This window comes from Plectrocnemia conspersa, unplaced genomic scaffold, assembly GCF_051122295.1.
Source record: "Plectrocnemia conspersa isolate PC_06_02 unplaced genomic scaffold, ASM5112229v1 ptg000004l, whole genome shotgun sequence".
NCBI lineage: Eukaryota > Metazoa > Arthropoda > Insecta > Trichoptera > Polycentropodidae > Plectrocnemia > Plectrocnemia conspersa.
The window spans coordinates 7,737,218-7,760,328 of NW_028277168.1; the positions used below are offsets into that span (position 1 = coordinate 7,737,218).

Sequence of the window (23,111 nt, forward strand, 5' to 3'; positions counted from 1 at the left end):
CTATCCGGGCAGTATGGCGGGAATGCGCATTTGTGACGTGGTGCGACCGTTCAACGGCGAGGGCGACGTTGTGGCCTGGTTCGCCAAGCTGGAGCGAGTGACGAAGCTCCGAGGTGACGAAAACGTGGCGGCCATCGTGCCATTGTTTCTGGAGGGACGCGCTAGCACCATCGTCGACGCGCTCAGTGAGACAGCGCAGAACGACGTGGGCGCCATTAAAGCGGCGCTGTTCAAGGTGTTCGCTCCTGACGGCAGAAAGGCCTACACCATGCTGATGAAGCGGAAATGGGATGGCGAACACCCAGAAGTGTTTATGGAGGAGATGCGGAAGCTCGCGACGGTCGCAGGCCTCAACAGCGATGCTTTTTTGTCGCGCCATTTTGTTCACTGTTTACCAGCTGAAGTGGCGACCGCTGTTGGGACGCGCGACGCGAGCGGAACGGCAACCCCGTCGGAATTGGTCGAGTTCGCGAGGCCACTCCTGGAGCAGTACGTGGAGCGGCAACCCAGCATGGAGGGCGCTAGTGTCGGGGCGGCGGGAGCCGCTGTCAGCGGCGCGAGACGAGCGACGAACGACGGCGCGGGGAGAGGGGGCAGCAAGAAGTGCTTCCGATGCGGTGGCCCACATCTGCAACGAGACTGCAAGACGAGGGTGGAATGCTGGTCGTGCGGTGGGTCGGGCCATTTTCAACGCGATTGCCCGGCGGGAAAAGAGGTCGGGAGGTCCAGTGCGCCGGTGGGTCTCCCAAAGTGAACGTCGCGGCGTTACCGATTGTCCCTGCGACGATCGACGGACGGGCCTCCCGTGCGCTCGTCGATTCGGGATGCGCTCAAACAATAGTGTCGTGCCGGTCGGCAGGAGTAAAAAAGACAAGTGCAGTGACAGTAATAACAGTTGACGGCTCGAGAGTGCGATGCACAGGGACAACGACAGTGAATCTGACGATCGATGGTCAATCGACGACTGTCGAGTGTCTCGCGATGGAAAATCTGCTGCCCGGCGTGGACATAGTGTGCGGAATGGACGTTATTCGGCAGTTCGGGGGGGTGCAGATTTGCGGTGACAGTGTGCGATTTTTCGGCAAATCGTCGTCTGCGCCGGTCGCGAGGCGCTGGCGAGTGCGAGTCGGTGAGAGACAGATTGAAGCGGCCGCAGCTGCGAGTTTGCCCCCTGCGACAATCAAAGATCGCGATTTTAGCGCAGCGTTCGATGGCGAGTCATGGACGGCGACCTGGAACTGGAAAGACGGTCCTCCGGCGATGCTAAGGAACAACGTCTCTCACTACAGCAGCGTCGAACGAGAGGAACTTCGTGAGAAGTTCACTGCTGAAATGCAGAAGTGGATTGGCGAGGGATGGCTGCAACCATGGAGGGCGGAACAAAGAGGGATTTTGCCGCTGATGGCTGTAGCTCAGCCGAATAAACAAAAAGTTAGGCCGGTACTTGATTATCGCGAACTCAACAAGTTCGTGGAGTGCAACTCGGGGATGGAAGCGCCTGCGTGCGACGAAACTGTGCGCAAGTGGAGGCGAATGAGAGGACCGCTTAAATTGATCGACTTGAAGGCGGCTTATCTACAAGTCAAAGTGGACGAGAGCCTGTGGCGCCACCAGCTGGTATGTTTCGAAGGAAAAACATACTGCCTTACGAGACTCGGCTTTGGACTTAGTAGCGCTCCGAAAATAATGAGTCGAATCGTGGAGTACGTACTATCGCAGGACGCGGAGGTTCGACGAGGGACCGATAATTATATCGACGATATAATTGTGGACGAGAGCATCGTAAAAGCGAGTCGAGTAGAAGCACTCTTGAAGAGATTCGGACTAAAGTCAAAGCCGACGGAGAACCTGGACGGCGGACGAGTGCTGGGATTGGAGGTGAGACGGGACGCAGACGGAGACCTTCGTTTTAGGCGGGGAAACGCCATTCCGACGCTTGAGAGGGGAAATAAAATTACGAGGCGAGTGCTATTCTCCATCTGCGGAAAGTTGGTGGGCCATTATCCGATAGGCAATTGGTTAAGAGTGGCCTGCAGCTTCGTAAAGCGTGCATGCGAAGGCACGTCGTGGGAAGACCTCATCGGTAAACGAGCAGAGAAGGTTATGCGAGAGATCCTGGCCAGAGTGGATGCAGAAGATCCAGTGCGAGGGAAGTGGAACGTTTCGCAAACGGAGCATGGAAGAGTTTGGTGTGACGCGAGCTCGATTGCATACGGTGTGGCGCTCGAAATCGACGGAGAGGTGGTGGAGGACGCAGCTTGGCTTCGGAAACTCACGGATGTCGGACACATCAATGTAGCAGAGCTAGATGCCGTCCTCAAAGGAGTAAACTTGGCCGTCAAATGGGGCATTCGGAAGCTAACAATATTGACAGACTCGGCGACGGTCGTTAGTTGGCTGAACTCCGCGTGTGAGTCGGGACCGAAGGCGAAAGTGTTCGGCGCCGCAGAGATGCTCGTCAGGAGACGACTGGGCGTCCTACGCGAACTGTTTGATGAGTACGGTATGGTCGTAAAAATCACGTTCGTACCTTCTCATAAAAACCGAGCGGACGCCCTAACCAGAGTCAAGAAGTCCTGGGTGGACCAGGTCAGAAGAGCTGAACCAGTCTGCGTCGCCACCATAAAAGAACTGCATGACATGCACCATTTTGGAGTGGAGCGGAGTCTCCACCTCGCGCGTATGGTTGCGCCCAGCGCCACCCGGGGTGAGATCGAGCAGTGCGTACGCCAGTGTCAAACCTGTCAGCTGATCGACCCGCACCCGACGAAGCACGACGAAGGCGCGCTCGGAGTCGAAGAAAACTGGATCAGGCTAGCGATTGACGTTACACACCATCAAGGGTGCCAATATCTCACAGTTGTGGATTGTGGCCCAAGTAGATTTGGACTGTGGAGAAAGTTGCGCTCCGAAACTGCGCTCGAAATCGCGACAAACCTGGAACAAATATTCTCCGAAAGGGGGCCGCCTCAAGAACTTTTAATGGACAACGGAACGGCGTTTCGATCCGAACGAGTAGCCGAGCTGTGTCAGCAATGGAATGTTCGGAGAAGATTCCGAGCAGCATACAGGCCTCAGGGAAACGGAATTGTGGAACGCCACCACCGAACAATCAAGAGAACAGCTGCGAGAAGTGACGTGTCACCGACCCGGGCAGTGTTCTGGTATAATCTTGCACCGAAGGATGGAAAAGACGCCGCCTCTGCACCGGCAAGAATGGTGCATGAATACATATGGAGACACCCGGCGGTAGCGGTTGAGGAACCACCGACGGAGCAGGCGAGATTTGAGGTCAACGAGATGGTACTAGTCAAGCCAGCTCAACCGTCGTGCACGAAGACGTGGGCCAAGGGACGAGTAACAGGCGTGATATCATCAACCAATGTTATCGTAGACGGAATCCCACGGCACGTCTTAGACCTGAGAAGAGCCCCGGAGGAAGAGCATGGCACCAGATTGGTCGAAGGTGCGCTATTGCAGGCATACGGTCCTTCGCCGCATCGAATCCCAGCAGAGGAGGCCCCAACCGACCAAGAAGCCGTTCGCAGACCAGCACGACAGCGACGACGGCCTCGCTATCTCGAGGAATATGTATGATGAGGGCATCAGGAGGGCGTGTGGCATAGTGGCAATACTGCGGTCGCGGGGGCAGTAGTCAGCGGGACGCGGTGCGGGTGCGACGCAGCCACAAATGATAAAATGGATAGCTCTCGAACTGACTGTTAACGCAAATAGGATATAGTTAAATATATTTTTTGGAATATTAAATTACCCATTATATAACTAAAAATTAAAGAAAATACATCATGTATAGATCAAATAATAAAGGTTCCAAAATTGAGTTTCATAGACATTTTACAGTACGTGTCAATGAAAAAAATATTTCATTAAATGCATTTTTATGGCCAAATTAAATGGGGGGGGGGGCAACTGGCCACCAATATCATGCGATTCTACGATGTTGAAACACATAAAACCCAACTTCCACCAAATAATATGAAATGTATGAAAAAGTAATCGAAAATTACATCGAAAGAATCGGCTGCTGAAAAAGGTCCAGATGTGGCTATTTCATTAATACTATTTTTCATAATTAATGAAATAGATCAATTGTTCGATTAATAAAAAAAAGCAGCAGAGGGACCAACTTCCACTACAAGACCTCTAAGGACCATCCACTGAACATCATCCCTCCGACAGCTTCTCCACCACTGCTCGGAGAATAACGAAACTCACCCATCATAGTTTATCGCAATATATATAATATAATATAATAAATTATTACCAGTTTTCAACGGCGTATTACTGGCTACGAAGTCACACCTCTTAGGGTTAGAAACCTTAAAATATAATACGAGTAATTAAATAATTTTCGAATTGAGCATAGCCAGTAAAGATTATTACCTCAAATACATGTAATAGCAAAGTTTCTATGCACAATATAGTTCCATTGCATAATCTATCTGGATCTATGTTACAAAGAAAACTAATAAGAGGAGCTTCTACTTTTAAAAGCAAATTGTGTAGCGAGCGTTATTTTGCTATTCATTTATATATATGATACTATGTATAAAACATTTTTGTTTTATTACCATAACAACATATACAAAGTATTATTTCGTACATGTGCGCATACAAAATGAATGTCCAAAACTGATCTTATCTGGTTATTTAAACAAAACTATGGCCATATGCATATTATTATTTTTTTATTACCCTAGTACCTATATTATTTCACTATGACTCAAATACACGTATACAAAACACAATCTAGGGCTTGTTTCACCCAGTATGATCCTAAGCTTTGCACACACCCCCCTCTCCCCATACAATTATCTAATACAAAATATTACATCCCTAAAAATCTATAACTTAATGCATGTCTTCAATATGCTAAAACTTTCCATATTATATATTACATATAAAAAAGTGTGCAAAACAGTATTCAAGTTTGATGAAATATCAAGCATTCACTATTTTAGCACGTGCTCGACTCGGACAAACAACAGGGAACATCTGGTTAACTTCGACTTTTACCGATTCTAAAAAACTGGCCAGGCGGCATTTTATGCCCGGCCGGGTCATAAAAATCAGTATTTGTTAAGCTGTTGTTTATTGTTTTCACAACTTATTCGTCGATATATTATATATTTTTAGTGCGTTCAACTTAAGAACACTACACTACACAAACGGTCCATCGTGAAAATACCGCCCCCAAGCACGTAGCACTCGGGGCGGTCCCCCTCGGTCCTTAGCTATGCTACTGACTAATACTACCAATCAACAATTTGCATTTCATATTTTACAGAGAAAGAGCCAGGAGGAGAAACTGCGGAATGACAAACGCCGGCTTATCTCTGGTCAGATTAGGCGCTGGAAGAGTATCTAGAACACCTAGCATCGCAAAATGTACACGCGAGAGACCATCTCTTGACTTAGCGACTGTTTTGGAAGAAAGATCTGATCCGGAACAAACAGTGGTAAGAAAGAGTATATCCTCCGTTTAAAATACATACCGATTGTGCTTATTTTTTAAATCTTACTCCAGACGGAAATATTGACGCCGGATCGAGATGAACGTATACAACTGAGCCGTCTTTTGAGCCAGCCCGCAAGATACTTCTTAGAAGGAAGATAGCGGTCAGCTCAGGCTACGGCGGCTCCGCCGAAGCCAAAAGTGACGGTTCCGACACCGGACAGATCGCCTTTGTGGAACACTCTGACTCACGCGCAGACTCTTACCTTACAACTAGAAGAGAGCTAACATATATTACCAATAGATTAGAAAGACATTTAATAAAACTGCGGATATGTATTTTACATATATACAAAATTAAAACGATGAAGGACCAAAGATCGTTATAGGTTAGTGATAGAAAGTTTAAAAACATATATAATATTAAGAATAGTTTATTTTGTTTCATTTTTACTCATTTAGAATAAACAACATTACAATTTAACCGTCATCAATAATTATAATAATAAACAATACTTATAATGAAAGGAATTACTCAAAGCTAAATTTTTATTCATTTGACTAACAGTAAAAAGTGTATATTTTACATTAAAAATTTATCTTCCTCGTTTTTGTTATTATATAATACAAAAGTGTACAATAGATTTTTACAAATTTTAGACATTAGTTTTCAACCTGCATGAGTATGTTTGTATATAAATATTGTTACAAAATATATCGATTGTAATTATTATCGTATTTAATATATATTTAAAATAATAATATTAAAGCTGTATTGCATCATCAAATCGTTTTATTTAACAACTCATAATAAATTCATGCGCAAACACTTTATCTAAAATTTGTTCACAATATTTGTTTAAAAAACGAGAATTAGCAAAAAAAATACATTATTTACATGGAAAATATATAACTTTATATAAACATATTTTGTAGACAGCATCAGCACGATTGACTAAATTGAGACAGTGGATAGAGAGCTCTGGAAGAGTCGACAAATTGATAAAAATATTTAATTTGATTATATGTACTTTACAAAATAGATTGAGAATCACAAAAATAAATAATCATTTGAGATTTATCATCGGAAATTACCAATTTATATTGCAACAGAATGTGTTATATGTAAAAAAAATTACCATCTATACATAAAATATATTATAAAAACTGGCTACAAATTAAATAATAATTACAATTCACAATCACAATATAAATTCATCATATATTTACAAAAAAAAATATATTTTACAATTATTGTTTAGATCTTAAGCATTTGAGTAAATCTAAATTTAATTATCAAAAACGATTTTAAATTTTCAAAAAAATTGCCATTATATATTTTTCCATATATGAATATTTACATACTAAAGGCACTTTCTATACCACAATTATTTCTTTTATTTCCGCTTAACTATTATATTTATTATAAATATTTAGGAAGCACGTATAGTCTTTTAATACAAAATACATCATATTGACATAGATTGTGGCACAATAAATGGATTCTGTGTACAAAATATTTGATTTTAAAATATACTAACTAAAATGATTAATGATATATTGATCCACTTACTAAAAAAATGCAATTTATTAAAAATCTTAAAGATAATATAGTCTTAAATATATATTTTCCATATCATTGCTGTATCAATGATACTGATCACAGTTTCTACATAAATGACAACAGTAACAACTCTAAAATAATCATCAAAGTGTAATATAATGGCTCGCATTCAAAACCCTATATATTCATAAGAATATGTCAGAATATTTTATACAATCATACAGTGCCACAATTTATATAATAAAACAACATACATATACATAAAAATATTTTTCAACATTACTTATAGTTTACATTTATAGGAAAAATATTTTACAAAGAAAATTGAGACCATCAATTGATTAAAAACTAAAAAATTCATTTTCATATATAAAAAACGTATACACATTTACATATACAAATATCACTCACATTTTCACGTGCATCAGATGATTTTTTAGAGCTTTAATGCATATATTGCTTTAAATAACTTTAAACAGTCTTTTTATAACTCCTATATTATAAAAAAAGTCTAGGTATCGGATTATTAAAATATCGTAAAACTATTACGATCGTCGATCACTTTTTTTAATGTCAGATACAAAAAATATATCATTGTGCGTTTTTAAATAAAATTGATATAGATTCAATCAAAAAAATACTTTTATCTTCTAATTATTAATTTTTGTACTTTTAAATGCACCTTATTTTTATGAGTTGCACCTTATTTTTATAAGTTTCACCTCTTGAAATAATCTCAACTGAGATTATTTTACTATAAATATTATTACAAAAGTAACTCATTCATGTAAGTTTAACGAGATTTCTGATATCGAAGGAACACTATTTGATATAAAAAACGTTTAATGTCAAATGTATATGGCTTCCGTTGCTCCTTTGTTTGTTTGATGTAAATCAGACGGAGACAAAGTGTGCGCCGGCTCCGACCAATCTGAGTGGGGACTCTGAGTCAATGGCGTTTGTGGACTCGGCGAGCTCCAATGCTCCGGCGACTCAGGAGACGGAGTTAGATAAGTATGCCAAGCTCCATACGTTCCTAAAATTAAATCAAATCCTTGAAACGACCGTCCGAAATAACCTAATTTATCAATGAAAATATGTATTTACCCAAAAGACAGTTACCTGACATATTAATATTATTAATAGCCGGATTATTAGACATGTGTTGCATGTTAAGCGGTTGTGGACCGTTCTGTCCCATGTTCGCAATGCCGAGTTGTTGAATGCTGAATTGATTGTTACTATTCGGACCAATTCCTGTAAAATTTCATTATTTGAATTATTCAATTCAATTGAATTTCAATCCAAGTTTAATAAAAATATAATTACCGCCTAACGTGTGAGGATAAACATGTGCTGATGAAGCAGTCGAAGGTAGCGGTGGTACGGGAGGTAATCGTTGCTGAGCAGCCGCTCGCATAGCTGCCATATGAGCCGGACTTGTGGGCAATGATGGCCTCGATTTACCAGGCGATGGTGAACCTATAAATGTAATTAAATTAAAAATAAACAATCGAATCACATATTACCATCAAATAATTATATTAACACTGTACCAATATAGGCTTGTGGTGAATTAGTATGATTTGAATGTGTGGGTGAGTGATTCGAATAAGGAGGTGACAGCGTAGTGGGCGGAACTCCTCGCGCCCCGCTTCCGTACACTTCCAGACTTAGACTATGCATCGATTGACCGGACTAAAAAAAAACATAATCGTTAGATTAAATTCCTAATAATTAACTCACGTTAAAATTAAACAGCTTACCTTTATACAATCATCGTAGCTGACAGCTTGTTGATTATTACCGACTATGATACCCATATGCTCGAGATGAGCCATCTGAGCCATAACATTCGAATACGGCGAAGCGGAATCGTATGGACTCGGCATATCCTGGGACAAGAAATAAAATTAGAAATCAAATCTATAATTGTAATTGACAATCTTTGATAAGACACTTACGGCCATTGTATTTAGAGGCGATTCTACTGGACTAAGAGTTGAACCTAATGATTCTACACTCTGCGGCACTTCATGCCCACCGTTTTTCTTATTTTTTTTAATACTATGTTTCCTATAAAATTAAACCGTGTATAATTTATAAGCAACAATTTTATTTTATAATAGATAAATAATAACACAGTACCTCCTAATTGACTGATTTTGCGCAGAAGGCTCCATTGTCATCCCTTCGACAGGACTGTTAGGAGATGCTTTAGCGTTTCTCTGCTTCTTCGATTTACTCTGTTTATTACCAGCACCGGCACTTCCACCTATTACAGTCGGGTGCGTAATCAATTGATGATGATTCGGAGACGCTGTTGAAAAATACAAATCATTTTAATAAAAAATGGGAATTCCTACATAATTGCTCTCTAGAAAGTTACAATCGAACAAAGGTGCATGGACAAACAAAACACAGGTGAAATCATAATTTCGGAACACCCAAGAATTTAAAGAATAACAGCTTTTCAAAACCCTTTGACCGCGGATGACACCTATAGAAGTCATCAAGAAAATCGCCAGTATGCACTGGGCACCTATTGTAATTATGTTATGAACCTTTGAGCCTTAATTTTTTTTTTGTTTAATTTAAGGTTGTAAAACACTTTAATTTATTGCAATAATATTTAATTTATGGTAAAAATAGGTACTCCCCACATATTAGCAAATTTCGTAATGGCACGCAAAAATATCAGCCGCGATGAAAAGGTTAAATATCTGCACCAAGTACCGTTAGTTATTTATCATAGACACGCCTCGAACAATTGACATTGTCTCGTACAACAAATATTTTGTGAATGAATCAGTATAATTTATATTTGTACAAAACCTTCTGGAGTCTAACTGCCATTTTAAGTAAAAAATCTTACCGAGTAATGCATGATGATGGTGGTGAGGATGAGGCTGTGGACGCGGAGCATGCTCATCCAATAATCTCACAATATCATCATGTACTCGCTCTGCGGCAACATCACGTGGTAGTCTTTCCATATGATCTGTTATTTCTCGATTGGCATGTGCGTCCAATAATGCTCGACATGCTCCATAGCTGCCTTCTCGAGCTGCTAAGAATAGTGGTGTTTCATCCTGGAAAAAATTTTAAGATTAATATGCGTCATTTTGATCTATATATATTTCCTAACGTACTTTATCATCTTGGGCGTCACGATTCGCTCCGTGAATGAGAAGAATGTTCACAGCGTCTACGTTATTCACGGCAGCAGCCCAATGTAGAGCCGTCTTGCCACAGTTATCAGCAGCATTTATATCAGCATCGGCGTTAATAAGATCTTCCACCATTCCTTCAATGGCCAATCTGTAATATAACATAATTTTCATATACAATCCACAGTCATCAAATATTCAGTCGATGAACTTTATATTACCTTGCAGCTAAAATTAACGGAGTCGTTCCATCAAACATGCGAGCATTGAGATTAGTTGCTCTGTTTCTTAGTAGAATTTGGAACACGCCTACAGCATCGGCTGCGACGGCTGCATGCAAAGGTGTACGCCCAGTATTATCTTGAGAATTGGCTTCAGCACCAGCGTCCAATAATCGTTTAGCAGCATCAGATCTAGCATATCTATAATAATAATAAAATATTATATATATATATATGACAACAGTAATTATAACATATATTTTCTAATTAATACATACCTAGCAGCCAAATGTAAGCTAGTCTCTCCTGTTTTATCCATAGCAGCATTCAACTGAGCACCTTGAGCTACCAAGTCTTGTATCACGTGAGCAGTTTGTTCATCTTCGGCATCAGAAGAACCACCGTCTAAGCCTGCAATTACAGCAGCGCCACCGCCTCGGACGGCAGCTACCATCAAAGGTGTCATTCCACAAGGTCCACGGGCGTTCATATCAATATTGCCATCGTGCTAAAAAAAATAAAAATAATAGTTTTCATTAGTATTAAATAGGGATTCTGTGTCGAGACAACCCGGGAATTCAAAGATTTTTTGATGTCTCGAGTCCCGGGAATTTAAAAAAAAATGGAACTCGAGACTTTAAAATTAAAATTTCAATAAATTTTTACCTATGTTTTTCAACAGATAATATAAGTTAAAATTTTCCCTAATTTAAACGAAAAATAATCAGTCTCGAGTCCCAGGAATTTAAAAAACCCGCGACTTTAGAATCCTTAGTATTAGTATAAAAATAAATATATACCGTTGCTGGAGGTGTCATCATGCTAGGCGGTACTCTAAGATCGGCTGCATCGAGATGTTGTTGTGTCCAAACCCGCGGAGCTGTTCCTGGTTCTTCATAGTCCGTTACGGCTGTATGATCGGAAGCATAGCCTCCACCTGATTCTCCAGCAGCTCCGCGTGCGCGTTTCGCTCTAGGTCCACCGGTACTCTCATCCTCATCATCGGACCATTGTTGATTATGACCTATAAATATAATTCGATTTTAAAATAACCGATTCACTAACAATGAACATAAACAAAATTACTTAATAACTTACTTATATGATGTCCTCCGTTCATATCATCGATGTTTTTATTTATATTTCGCATCTCTTGTCCGTCCGGTCCTCGTCTTCGCGAATGTCTTCTCGTACCGGAATTGGTTCTAAGGAAGCCTTCCGGGAACCATGTTATACCAGTTCCTCTCTTTCTATTGACGACGTACACTCCAGCGACGAAAGCTACCAAAATCACAAGACCTACTCCGACGAATACAAATTCAGATCTTTCGTCTTCTTTTGCAACTTCGGGCGGACCGACGACTCCTTTGACTTGATAAATTGGGAAGTCCGAGGACAGTGTATGACGAGCCGCCGTCGCTGCGAGAAACTCTGCAGCTTCGTTCGCGCTCATGAAGCATTCGGATCCAGAAACGCCCGTACATTTCCTATTATCGATTTCTAAATATGCAATGACTCCAGATTGTCCGGTCCGATCTCCGAAGTGAATATTATTCTTTCGTCCGAATGTATCTTGTATTCCGAACGAATCGCCTTTCCAAGGTTCGATCATATCATTTCCGTACAAGTCTTGTTTTACGCGCAACGTTGTTCTCAGTTGATGTCCCATGTGTCTCAAGAAAGCGACGATGTTATCTTTAAATAGCGACATATCCATCAACACTGTGACAGATATAACGCCTTCGGCTAAATCGGCTGGGTTGTCTTCGCAATCCAAACCATCCCAATTACATTCAGCATTATTACAACCGTAATCGCAATGGCCGTTAGCGTAATGTTTCTGGCAATATGCATCATATATCGGATTGCACGGTAATAAAGACTTTTGGCAATCTCTTCCATCGAATAAACATTGAGCATTGTTACACTCTTCGTTGCAAGTGCCGTCCATGAATACTTCCCAACAATTTATACGCGCTGTGCAATTACGCCATGGATTTATTCCGAGAGAACAATCGTTTCCGTCAAAATTGCAAGCGTAAGTGTTGCATTCTTCATCACACTGGAAATTTCCCTTCTTCTCCTTGCAACCGCGTTTAATGCACAACTTACGCTGATTTTCTAAATCAATCTCATATAAACTTCGATTTGGGTTAGTTTTTGTGCCGCCGTTTACAGTCCTACCTAAGCCACCTCTGAACTGGGGATCGAATATATCGCAATTTTTGCCAGACCAATTAGCGGGACATAAGCAAGCGTAGTCTCCCAATTGATCGCTACAGACAGCTTCTCCGTGTTTGCATGGATTTGATAAACATTCATTAGTCGAGTCGAGTTCACAGTTAATGCCAGCAAGTCCTTGAGGGCAATCACAAATATAACCTCCGCTCTCAGAAATACCACAAGTGCCACCGTTCAAGCACGGATCTGAGTCGCATTCATAACCAGAAAACTCACAATTTTGACCATAAAATCCGTCCCTACATAAACAATGATGTCCGGTTTGTTTAGTTGAGCAAACTCCACCATTTTGACACGGTGAATTAGCACAAAAGTTCACTTTGTTCTCGCAATGTCTTCCCATATAGCCCGATTTACAACTGCAATGGTAATCGTTGACGAGCTGCACACAATCTTGAGTGCCAGGATTGGAACAAGGATTCGAAAGGCACTCGTTTATATCGCCTTCGCATCTTGGACCCACAAATCCAGGTGGACATTTGCATTCGAATCCGCCAACTTTATCGGTGCAAGTTCCGTTATTATGACAAGAACCGGGTAAACAATCGTCGATGTTAATTTCGCAAATTATTCCAAGAGTTCCGGGCGGGCAAGAGCAAGAGAATGCGTTTATCAAATCGTGGCACATTCCTCCATTTTGGCATGGATTCGGTTTACAATCGTCGACATTTAATTCGCAATTCTGTCCTTGGAATCCATCTGCACACTGGCACTTGTACGAGTTGATCAAATCTTTACACTGAGCACCGTTTTGACAAGGCGCTGTATCGCATTCGTTGATTTCAATATGGCAATAAGATCCTGAATATCCATCGGCACAGTGACATCTATGGGAATTGCCGATGTCTTCGCAAGTTCCGTTGTTGCACAGCTCTTTATATTTAACACCTTAAATACAAAAAAATATTAACATCTTCGCTATAAATTTAAAAATAATTAAAATTTACCTTTACGTGAAGCTGCATCTTTACAAGAAACCATTTCCACATCGCATAATTTTCCAGACCAACCCGGTGCACAAGTGCAATGATATAAATGACCCAATTGCACACAAGCGGCTCCATTTTCACAAGGAGATCCTCCTTCACACCTGTAATTATGATTTGGTTAAAATAATGAAAAATTACCAAAAGCAATTATCAAACACTTACCAATTGATATAAGAATCGCAATGTTTTCCAGTGTAACCGTACGGACAGTGACATGTGTAATCTTTGAAATGATCATGACACGTGGCACCGTTCGAACAAGGACCACTATCGCACTCGTTGATTCGGAACTGACAATTTGAGCCAGTGTATCTAGGAGGACATGAGCAATTATAAGAATTGATTCCGTCGATGCAAGTTCCTCCATTCATACAACTAGAATCCGTGCAATCTTCGTCGTTGATTTGACAATTCATCCCGGAGAAACCGAGAGGACATGTGCAAGTGTATGAATTTACGTACTGAAAAAATTTATATGACAGTTACATAACACACTTTAAATATTATTTTTAAATACATTAAAAGATAAAATACCTGATTACAAGTCGCATGATTATGGCATGGATGTGAGAGACATTCGTCCAAATCAATTTCACAATGATCGCCTCCGAAACCTTCGACACAGAGACACTTATAATCACCGATTCCGTCCAAGCAAGTTCCGCCGTTAGTGCATGGATCTATAAAGAAAATATAAATGATTCAATGAATTATATATATAAATCTAAAGTAATATTTAATAATATAAATATACTTACAGCTAGCACAGTCATTAGTATTGATGGCACAATCGACTCCTTCGTATCCTTTGGCACAAATACAGTGATAGCCACCGGGAGTGTTTGAACACGTGGCTCCATTACGACACGGTGCACCAGCTGCACATTCATCGACGTCCAAAGAACATAACCTTCCAGTATATCCTCGAGAACAAGCACAAGAAAATTCAGCGTACGATTGACTAGGAGAGCAACGAGCACCATTTTGACATCTAAAAATTAAACATTATGAGTAATTGTTCTACAGACTTGGTTTAAAAATATGATAGATTAACAATTACCTATTTGGAGTGCAAGGATCTAACGTTTCTTCACAATTTCGACCGGTGTGAGGTGGTAAGCATACACATTTATAATCGTGAACGAGGTCAATACAAGATCCTTCATGCAAACAAGGATTTAGTACACAATCATCAATATTGGTCTCGCAATTGATTCCTGAATATCCAAGGACGCATTCACATTTGTAGGTATTTAAGGCATCGTGGCATGTACCACCATGCTGACACGGATTAGAAGCACATTCGTCAATATCGTGTTGGCATCGCTTTCCTATTAATTAAATTAACATTGTTATATATAACCAATAGCAACTTATCTCAGAAAAGAAGCAATTTAATTACCTCCATATCCTGGCAAACAATGGCAGATAAACTGATTGACTCCATCTTCGCAAGACCCGCCGTGTATGCATGGATTCGAAGCGCATTCGTCTATGTCCGATAAGCACCTCGCATCGTAATACCCGCGAGGACATTCGCATCGAAAACCGTTGATAAGATCGACACAGAAACCACCGTTAGCGCAAGGATTGGGTTCGCATTCGTTGATGTTAGTTTCGCAATGCGGTCCGGTGAATCCAGGACTACATTCACACGTATACCTGTAATGTAAAATAATATTAAAATCTGATTCGGAACCCAATTATTAAATAAAACATGCTACTCCAATCAACCGAGTTGGACTTACACCGTGTAATCGCTGCATGAAACAAGGTTGAAATATATTAGATAGTTAGTGTTTATTAAATTAATAATAAGATTAAACTTACTTGTTGATTCCGTCGATACATCTAGCGCGATTCCTGCACGGATTCGAAGAACATTCATTGACGTTGATCTCGCAGTTCGTTCCCGATGTTCCTGGCTTACATCTGCACTGGTATCCGTCTATCAAATCTTCACAATGTCCTGAAAGTATACACATATTAAAATATCGCTCGTTAAAATTGCATTAGGATTGTCAATAAAAAATATATTCACCTCCGAATTGACAAGGATTCGACTCGCACTCGTTGATTTGCGTCTGGCAAAGGAAACCGGTGTATCCGGGGTGGCAATTGCAAGTGAAGCTGTTCTGGCCGTCGATGCAATCGCCTCTGTGACATGGTGATGATTGACAGTCGTTGATATTCGTCTCGCAAGACATTCCGGTGTATCCCAAAGGACATTCACAAGTGTAACCAGCGATTGAATCTTGGCAGGTTCCGCCGTTTCTGCACGGATTCGATACACAATCGTCGATGTTGACTTGGCATCTTGAACCAGTGAATCTAAAAATATAATAATTTAAAAACGTGGCTCGTCTATGGGAGTGCAGAAAACAGCACCCTTAAATTAAATTATAATTTATACACTAACCCAGTCGCGCAAACGCATCTAAAGGCGTTGATAAGATCATTGCAAATTCCGCCATTCAAACACGGATTGTGCTCGCATTCATCTATGTCGATCTCGCATTGTGTTCCAGTGAAACCTTTAAATTGAATAATAAATTAATATAGTATATCTCGAGTCACATCCTTCCCGTAATAATTCAGTATGCTATTCAAACGGCAAACGTGTTACAATAATAATCGATCTATCTGTGTCCAGACAATTTTATTACTAAAAATGGTTTACAATCACAAAAAAGCCAATGTTGAAATTGTACCATTTAAGCGTGCCTATTGATGTGCCAATTTGACCTGTAACAGCACGTACGTTGAGGTCAAAATACTTTAATAGTAAATTCAAATGAGTATGAAACGCCTTTGGGCATTCGCGATACAGTTCCTGAGAACGTAGAGTTCGAACAATCACCGGTGTGACCATGATGCAGATTTTTATAAACGAATTGTGAAATTATAAACGGTTTTTTACATAATAAATAATAAACGAGCCGATTAGATCTCGGATACGCCGAAAAAATACCATCGAAAACGAATAAATTGCGAAATATGTGTTATTTATTAATTACTGTAAATCAAAGTTATTACGAAATTGTTAAAAACATGTAAAATAGTCCTAGCACATATTATTATTAAATTAAAAAACAGATCTTAATAATGATATCTACAACCCTTTTATTTGCGGCACAGTTTCTGCAATTCCCCATTAATTATTACAAATTACTGTGGTTTAATCTGTGTCATAAAAAATAGCGCTAAGATGCTCACGTCAAAGAGTTACTTCTTGATTTATATTTCGTAATATTTAGAATGGTTTCTTGCGAAGGAGCGAGTAACAAGAAACAGGAAAGCTACCATTTTTTGCTGTAGCACGAACCTTTTGTAATTTAACCCTAAGATTGTAAACTTTTTATATATAAAATAAACTATAATCTAATTCAAATACCTCGAGTTACATATAATATTGCCATGATCTGAGAAAAACAATTAACTACAAAACAATAAAATTACTGAGAAAAGTTGCAATTCCAATTAATTTGAATTACTACGAAGACTATTCATATAGTGTCAACAACCTATCATATGCGACCAGATGTCCTGTTTTTCGACTTCAGGTTATACCACATGTTTCAAACCTCACAAAAAATCTAAAGCGGAAGGCAATACAGTTAAAAAAATATGGAATCTAGACTTCTAAAGGATCATAGACAACAATTCCAGAAAGCAAATGTCGTCGTAAAAACTCAGACAGCGCCATTTTTTTAATTATGACACATAATAAAAAATACTAACATTTTATTTGAAAAAATATTGCAGAACGAGAATATTTAGATTTTTTATTATCTAATGAAAGATGGTCACTAATATTGGCCGCGCAGAAGAAAAAAATAATATATATATATACTCTGTTCAGAAATTACAGTTAACAAAAGCAGATCACTGGATCGCTTTCGCCGAATAAGTATATTTAATTGTTTTATCGATACGTATCACGTACGGACGTCCTTCTAAAAAGATGAATATTTAAGAATATCGATCAACGCATTATTTAGATGTATTTTTATTGCTGTGTTCTACTTTCTAAAAAAGGATGATATGCAATAAACGAGATTTATCAGACCCTTACTAGAAGATCTAAAAATGTACATATTTGAGAATAAAAACAGTTGTTCTTCAGAAGATAATTCCAATCTAATATTGATTAAAATAATATTATGTTTTCACCACATCAAGTATTTCTGCATTTATCATGTGGTTCGTATTATTTTGTATTTCATGTATTCTATTTTATAAATGGCATTACTAATAAAATATTTTACACATCTATTGAGAATAAACAATTTTCTAATAAAGTATTTACACGATTTTTTATAAATAAAAATTAACAATCAAATATATTCTGATAGCTGGTAACCAATATTTTATTAACATATAAATCATAGCAATAATTTTATTTTTTTATAAATTTATGCAAAATATAAAAAAGAAGTAATGACGATCTATAGTTGATAATATAAAATATTTAGGAGTAATTGTAGATAAAAAATAGTAAATTATAGATTTAAAATTAAATTTTAAGGAGCATTGTAATTACATATTACAAAAACAGTAGAAAAATTATCTATAAGAATAATATTAAGTATAAACACAAAAAAAAAATCTACAATATTGCCCCCACTTCAATTATTGTGCAGCAATATTATATATGATTAATAAATTAGATAAAACGATGTTACAAAAATAACAAAATAGGGCAATGGGAGTAGTTTTAAATAAAAATGGATTTACTAGTTCTAGAAGTATGTTTGGAAAAAACTGTATGACGTTCGATGGTGTATGACTGGTAAATCAGTAAGAAGCTAAGCAGCAGTTCGCGGTGATAATAGTCATATACTTTGTTTCATTTAACAGAGTCACTTTGAGGCTAACTACATAATTGTCATTGCGACACTAAATATTAAAAAAACGATCACTGACTGACCAACTTTTACCCCCCCCCCTCCCCTCCTTTAGAAAAATGTGAAATATCGTTCCTGATTTGAAACAAGAAATTTTCAGGTTATGTCTCAAAGAAAATCTAAAAAAATCCCGAATCTATCCCGAATTTTTTTAAATGTCATTTCAGTTAAATCATAACGGAATACACTTTCACCGGTAGATATATATTTTTACCAGTGAAAATATAGCATTTACATTTACATACTTATCATAATTTATTTACATGCGATGTACAAATTTTACAGTGATTGTGTATTTTTCTGTGAAGTTATATTTACGCTAATGAAGTCCAGATGCATTTTCACCAGTAAATATATATTTATACTAGTGAAAATATAATTTAACTGATAGGCGTTAGTGAAATTATATGCTGCGCAATGTGACAGTTGCGAAACGTTCATTTGCTGTTCAAACCCAAACCTAACCTACGCGAATTAGCTAAACCCAACTTGACCTAATGAAAATCAAGTCTAAAATACAAACTAAGCCAACTCGCCTCTCGGGGGGAAAATAGTGTAAGCTGAAGAAGAAGTAAGACGTCGCATTTCACATATTGCTCCATAGTTTGTCTGCACTTGGATATTACACTATATTTTTAAAATATGATAGCTCTCCTTACCGATATTAACACAGACGTCTGATATTATAGTATGGGTTAAGTTATATTCAAACCGAATTTTGATCAATAGGAGGGCGAAAAACAATTATTACTTCTAAGAAGTCAAAAATTCAATTATAAATCGTAATATTGTCATAAATAGTCCGAATTTGAACGCAAGATATCTGAGCGTTTCTATTGATTTTATTGCTATTGACGTGAATTTCTGACTTTTGAGAAAAAATATTTTTTACGCTTTCCTATTGGGCAAAATTTGTCGTAATATTGTTATAAAAAGTCATAATATGAACGCTAGATAACTGAGCGTTTCCACTGTGACAGCTACGGAACGATTTTATCGCTTTTGCCGTAGATTTGGGAAGGGGGCAGATAGGAGCGTTTGACCCACCCCCCTTGAATTTAATCAGAAAAATGCATAGCATTTATGAATCTAAATAAAATTGACCACTGACTGGCAAGTTTTGCACACACCCCCCTCCCCTAAAAAAGTTTAAATAACGTCACTGACTCTTCCCCTGCATAATTTATCTACATATTTGTTTTATTTTTTATTAAATATTATTATTAATTATAAATTATTTATAATCAATAGACATCACTGCAGCTGGGACCGCATTTTTATAAATAAAAATTATAGTGCCGCTGCCGGGGCTCGAACCCGCAACCTCAGAGTTAATAGTCTGAGACATGAATTAATTTAATTTATACATCCCGTTGTGATACATATTTTTAATAACCCATTTGAATAACTATTCTAATATAAGCAAGCCATGCAGCGAAAAAAATGTGCGTTTTTAATAACCGCTTTGAATAATTTCTCCTCTAAAGCCGTCACAAATTCAAATAGAAAAATTTAAATTCGTAAAAAAAAATGAAATCGTCGCTGGCATCATGGTCACCGCAGCCACGATGATAGGTTCATTGAGAGGGCGTGGCGGCCTGGCTCTCGAGAGGTTTTCTCTTTCCGATCGCCGGCCGCAGATACACATCGCCGAGAGTGCCTCTCCCTTCGCACAGTTCCACGATCGGAGCGCGCGGGTCACGAGACACACAGACACAGAGAGAGGAGAAGAGACGCGGGCGTATGTCGGCGATTTTTAGCCAAGATTCAATATTTGCTCTCGAGATGGATGACTCACCTGGCATGCAGACGCATCTGAACGTGCCCGGGTCGTCCAGGCAGCTTCCGTCGTTCTTGCACGGGTGGCTCTCGCACTCGTTGATGTTGGTCTCGCACCGAGGGCCGGTGAAGCCTTGGGTGCAGTTGCAAGCGAAGGATCCTGGTGTGTTGACGCAAATACCGTCGTGCTCGCATGGAGAACCTGAAATTTTAGATACTGTTACCAATCTATTCAACGAGGCGTATGTACATATATAGCATTTTCTTTTTAGACGTACGAAACCTACCTTGCTCGCATTCGTTGATGTCTTCGGAGCAGTCGATGCCTTTGTATCCGCTTGCGCAGGAGCACGTATAAGAACCGTTGATGGGACTCGTGTCGCAGTTGGCATCTATGTGACACGGATTCGACGTGCAAGCGTCGTCCAAATGACACAAAAGACCTAAACACGATAAAAATTGAATGATGCTATGCTCATATGCTTTCTAACAACTCGTGATTAACCCTTGAAACAGACACTTTTTCTACAGAGATGTTTAAACTCACTTAAATAGTAATTTATTACATGCTAAAAAGATCGGAATCAGGAATAAATTAACGAAGCTTTAATGTGTATTGAACAGAATTTCGAGATTGCGGCAGTTAAGTAATATTCAAATGGCATTTAGAATATTTTCGATGAAAAATAAAGAATCTTATATTTGTATTACTTCCATTCTAAATTAATACATAGTATTAACCCAGTCCCGCCGTTCAAGGGTCAACAGCATCGCATCGTAATTCAGAATCTTACCAGTCTTTCCCGGTGTGCAGCGACAATAAAACGATCCGACTCGATCTATGCATGTGGCTCCGTTGAAACAAGCTGCACCGGCGCAATCGTCGATGTTCACCGAACAATCAGAACCAGTCCAACCGTTGACGCATATGCAGGAGAATCCTCCGTGGGTGTTGGTGCAAGTCGCTCCGTTCTGACAAACGGAAGGCCTGAGCGAAAAATAAAAACATTAAAATCTCAAAATTTACGTATTATGTATGATAATGATAAAAGTAAACGAACCTCAACGAGCATTCATCGACGTCTATGGAACAGTACTCTCCCGTGAAAGTGGGAGGACATCTGCAAACATACGCCTCAACTCCATCCACGCAAGTGGCTCCATTCTGGCAGGAGTTTCCAGGACAGTCGTCTATGTTCTCTTCGCAGTCTTTGCCTTGAAAACCTATTTAAAAAATATTCATATATTGAAATTTGTAGTAATATACACAAGATGTTTACGCGTACTTCATAAAAAATCTCAACAGCCATCCGTACGCATACAAAAAAATCAAGTCTGGTATATGACAAACATCTGTCCGTAAGTTCACATGGTTAATGTTGAAAGATTAAGATGAAACTATTATATTATATACACACAGAGTCGTATTTATTACCTAGTTTATAATTTAAATAGTATTTTTACTATCTATACTAAAATGTAATATCTGTAGAAATTAAATATATAATCAGTATTAAACTGCAATAATTCCCGCAGGAGTAACGAAACACGGCGCGGTTCAAAAACCGCAGTAATACGATATAAAGCAAATGAAACAAGAAACTCCTTGCTTTAAAAAAAAAAGTTTATACACATATGCAGATTGTTAAAGAGTCGATCGTTGAAAACAAGGCTTAGATTGTACGTTAATTACCGTTCGTATTTACATCAGATATCTCAAAGAGCAAGTCTTTGAAACGCTCTCGATTCCTTCCATATGCCCAAACACGCCTCATTCGCTAACGAGTCAGAATATCTGACTTCAAACAATGAAGAGTTGAGAGCTGCGCTGAAGGATTGATGTTGCGATAACCCAAGTGAACGCGCCCCATTAAACATCAACGCCTTTCTTCAATTAGCGCATTTTTATCGCTTGCGTTACCGACATTTGCCTGAGCTACGAGCGTCAACGTGTCGGGCCGATCGATTCTCACGTTCGAATTGTACGTAACAATAAAACTTTTTCGAAATGGTACAACACCCCTCCCAAATTACCGTTTTATGTCCGATGATAAAAAATGAGAAAACCCCGAGGCGGTCCTTTCTCGACGATGATCGAAATGATTGCGAGCCGATCGAGCATTTATCTCCTCGTTCCGATCGGACTCTTTTTTTTACTCGGCCGGACATTCGATCGAATTAAATATATGAATGATGCAGATGCAACAGAGCCGCCTTTGGTTTTTATTCACCTTGCAAAATGTATACACCTCAATTCCCCTTAATTTGTTACCGATTAAATGTAAAAAAAACATTAGATTCTAAAATGTATTCCAAATACGAAGCTAACCTTATACTACAATTAAATTAGTTTAAATACGAAGACCGTATTGTAAACTTATTTAAGAAACGCTGGTTTCGCTTGCGAAAGACAACACGTAGATGAGTATTGTCTCGAATGAGTAATACCTGTGCATAATGAATACAATGTTTTTAATTTTCCCCGTATTAATTAAATAAGAAAATTTGAAAATATGGATAAGAATATTTAGAGGAAAATTTCAAAAAATGTCGGCCATATAAGCATTATCCATTTTTTATATTAATTCTCCACTTCATATGAATTATTACATCCATTTATAAGATAATACAAAATTGGGAACGTAAAATTTAACTTACATTACATTACTTATTTTATGCAATGTAGTCATAAAAACTTTCGCTGGTGACTTTTTTTGAGCTTTTTTAATATCATTATTTAATATATTTGACTGTGGATCACTGC

At 38.8% G+C, this 23,111-nt stretch overlaps 3 protein-coding genes across 4 annotated transcripts in view; 2 read left to right on the forward strand and 1 right to left on the reverse strand.

The window, feature by feature from the left end:
- LOC148235790 (uncharacterized) overlaps nucleotides 1–5,766 on the forward strand; it is a 43,755-nt gene extending 37,989 nt beyond the window's left edge. The window contains exons 4-5 of the mRNA XM_088185226.1: nucleotides 5,309–5,480; nucleotides 5,549–5,766. Of these exons, the coding sequence (XP_088041352.1) occupies nucleotides 5,309–5,480; nucleotides 5,549–5,638 (262 nt within the window). The 3' untranslated portion in view covers nucleotides 5,639–5,766. The remainder of the gene's footprint in view (nucleotides 1–5,308; nucleotides 5,481–5,548) is intronic.
- LOC148235791 (uncharacterized) lies at nucleotides 610–3,837 on the forward strand. Its single transcript, XM_088184763.1, has 2 exons — nucleotides 610–1,566; nucleotides 1,816–3,837. Exons 1-2 carry the CDS (start codon nucleotides 613–615, stop codon nucleotides 3,595–3,597), a joined length of 2,736 nt encoding a protein of 911 aa, XP_088040889.1. The 5' UTR covers nucleotides 610–612; the 3' UTR covers nucleotides 3,598–3,837.
- A 1,935-nt stretch (nucleotides 5,767–7,701) lies between the features above and the next one.
- N (neurogenic locus Notch protein) overlaps nucleotides 7,702–23,111 on the reverse strand; it is a 75,277-nt gene continuing 59,867 nt past the window's right edge. The window contains exons 6-31 of one of the 2 annotated variants that reach the window (XM_088185182.1): nucleotides 21,409–21,571; nucleotides 21,142–21,335; nucleotides 20,635–20,790; nucleotides 20,367–20,549; nucleotides 16,081–16,195; nucleotides 15,703–15,992; nucleotides 15,492–15,630; nucleotides 15,064–15,323; nucleotides 14,722–14,992; nucleotides 14,420–14,652; nucleotides 14,196–14,341; nucleotides 13,824–14,122; nucleotides 13,620–13,762; nucleotides 11,530–13,560; nucleotides 11,232–11,455; nucleotides 10,710–10,939; nucleotides 10,432–10,632; nucleotides 10,193–10,361; nucleotides 9,916–10,132; nucleotides 9,189–9,360; nucleotides 9,005–9,116; nucleotides 8,807–8,935; nucleotides 8,597–8,738; nucleotides 8,370–8,522; nucleotides 8,163–8,297; nucleotides 7,702–8,076 (exon numbers count right to left, since the gene is read on the reverse strand). In XM_088185182.1, coding sequence (XP_088041308.1) covers nucleotides 7,889–8,076; nucleotides 8,163–8,297; nucleotides 8,370–8,522; nucleotides 8,597–8,738; nucleotides 8,807–8,935; nucleotides 9,005–9,116; nucleotides 9,189–9,360; nucleotides 9,916–10,132; nucleotides 10,193–10,361; nucleotides 10,432–10,632; nucleotides 10,710–10,939; nucleotides 11,232–11,455; nucleotides 11,530–13,560; nucleotides 13,620–13,762; nucleotides 13,824–14,122; nucleotides 14,196–14,341; nucleotides 14,420–14,652; nucleotides 14,722–14,992; nucleotides 15,064–15,323; nucleotides 15,492–15,630; nucleotides 15,703–15,992; nucleotides 16,081–16,195; nucleotides 20,367–20,549; nucleotides 20,635–20,790; nucleotides 21,142–21,335; nucleotides 21,409–21,571 — 6,695 coding nt within the window. In that variant the 3' untranslated portion in view covers nucleotides 7,702–7,888. Of the gene's footprint in view, nucleotides 8,077–8,147; nucleotides 8,298–8,369; nucleotides 8,523–8,596; nucleotides 8,739–8,806; nucleotides 8,936–9,004; nucleotides 9,117–9,188; nucleotides 9,361–9,915; nucleotides 10,133–10,192; nucleotides 10,362–10,431; nucleotides 10,633–10,709; nucleotides 10,940–11,231; nucleotides 11,456–11,529; nucleotides 13,561–13,619; nucleotides 13,763–13,823; nucleotides 14,123–14,195; nucleotides 14,342–14,419; nucleotides 14,653–14,721; nucleotides 14,993–15,063; nucleotides 15,324–15,491; nucleotides 15,631–15,702; nucleotides 15,993–16,080; nucleotides 16,196–20,366; nucleotides 20,550–20,634; nucleotides 20,791–21,141; nucleotides 21,336–21,408; nucleotides 21,572–23,111 lie in introns of both variants that reach the window. The other variant, XM_088185181.1, reaches the window with a different exon arrangement.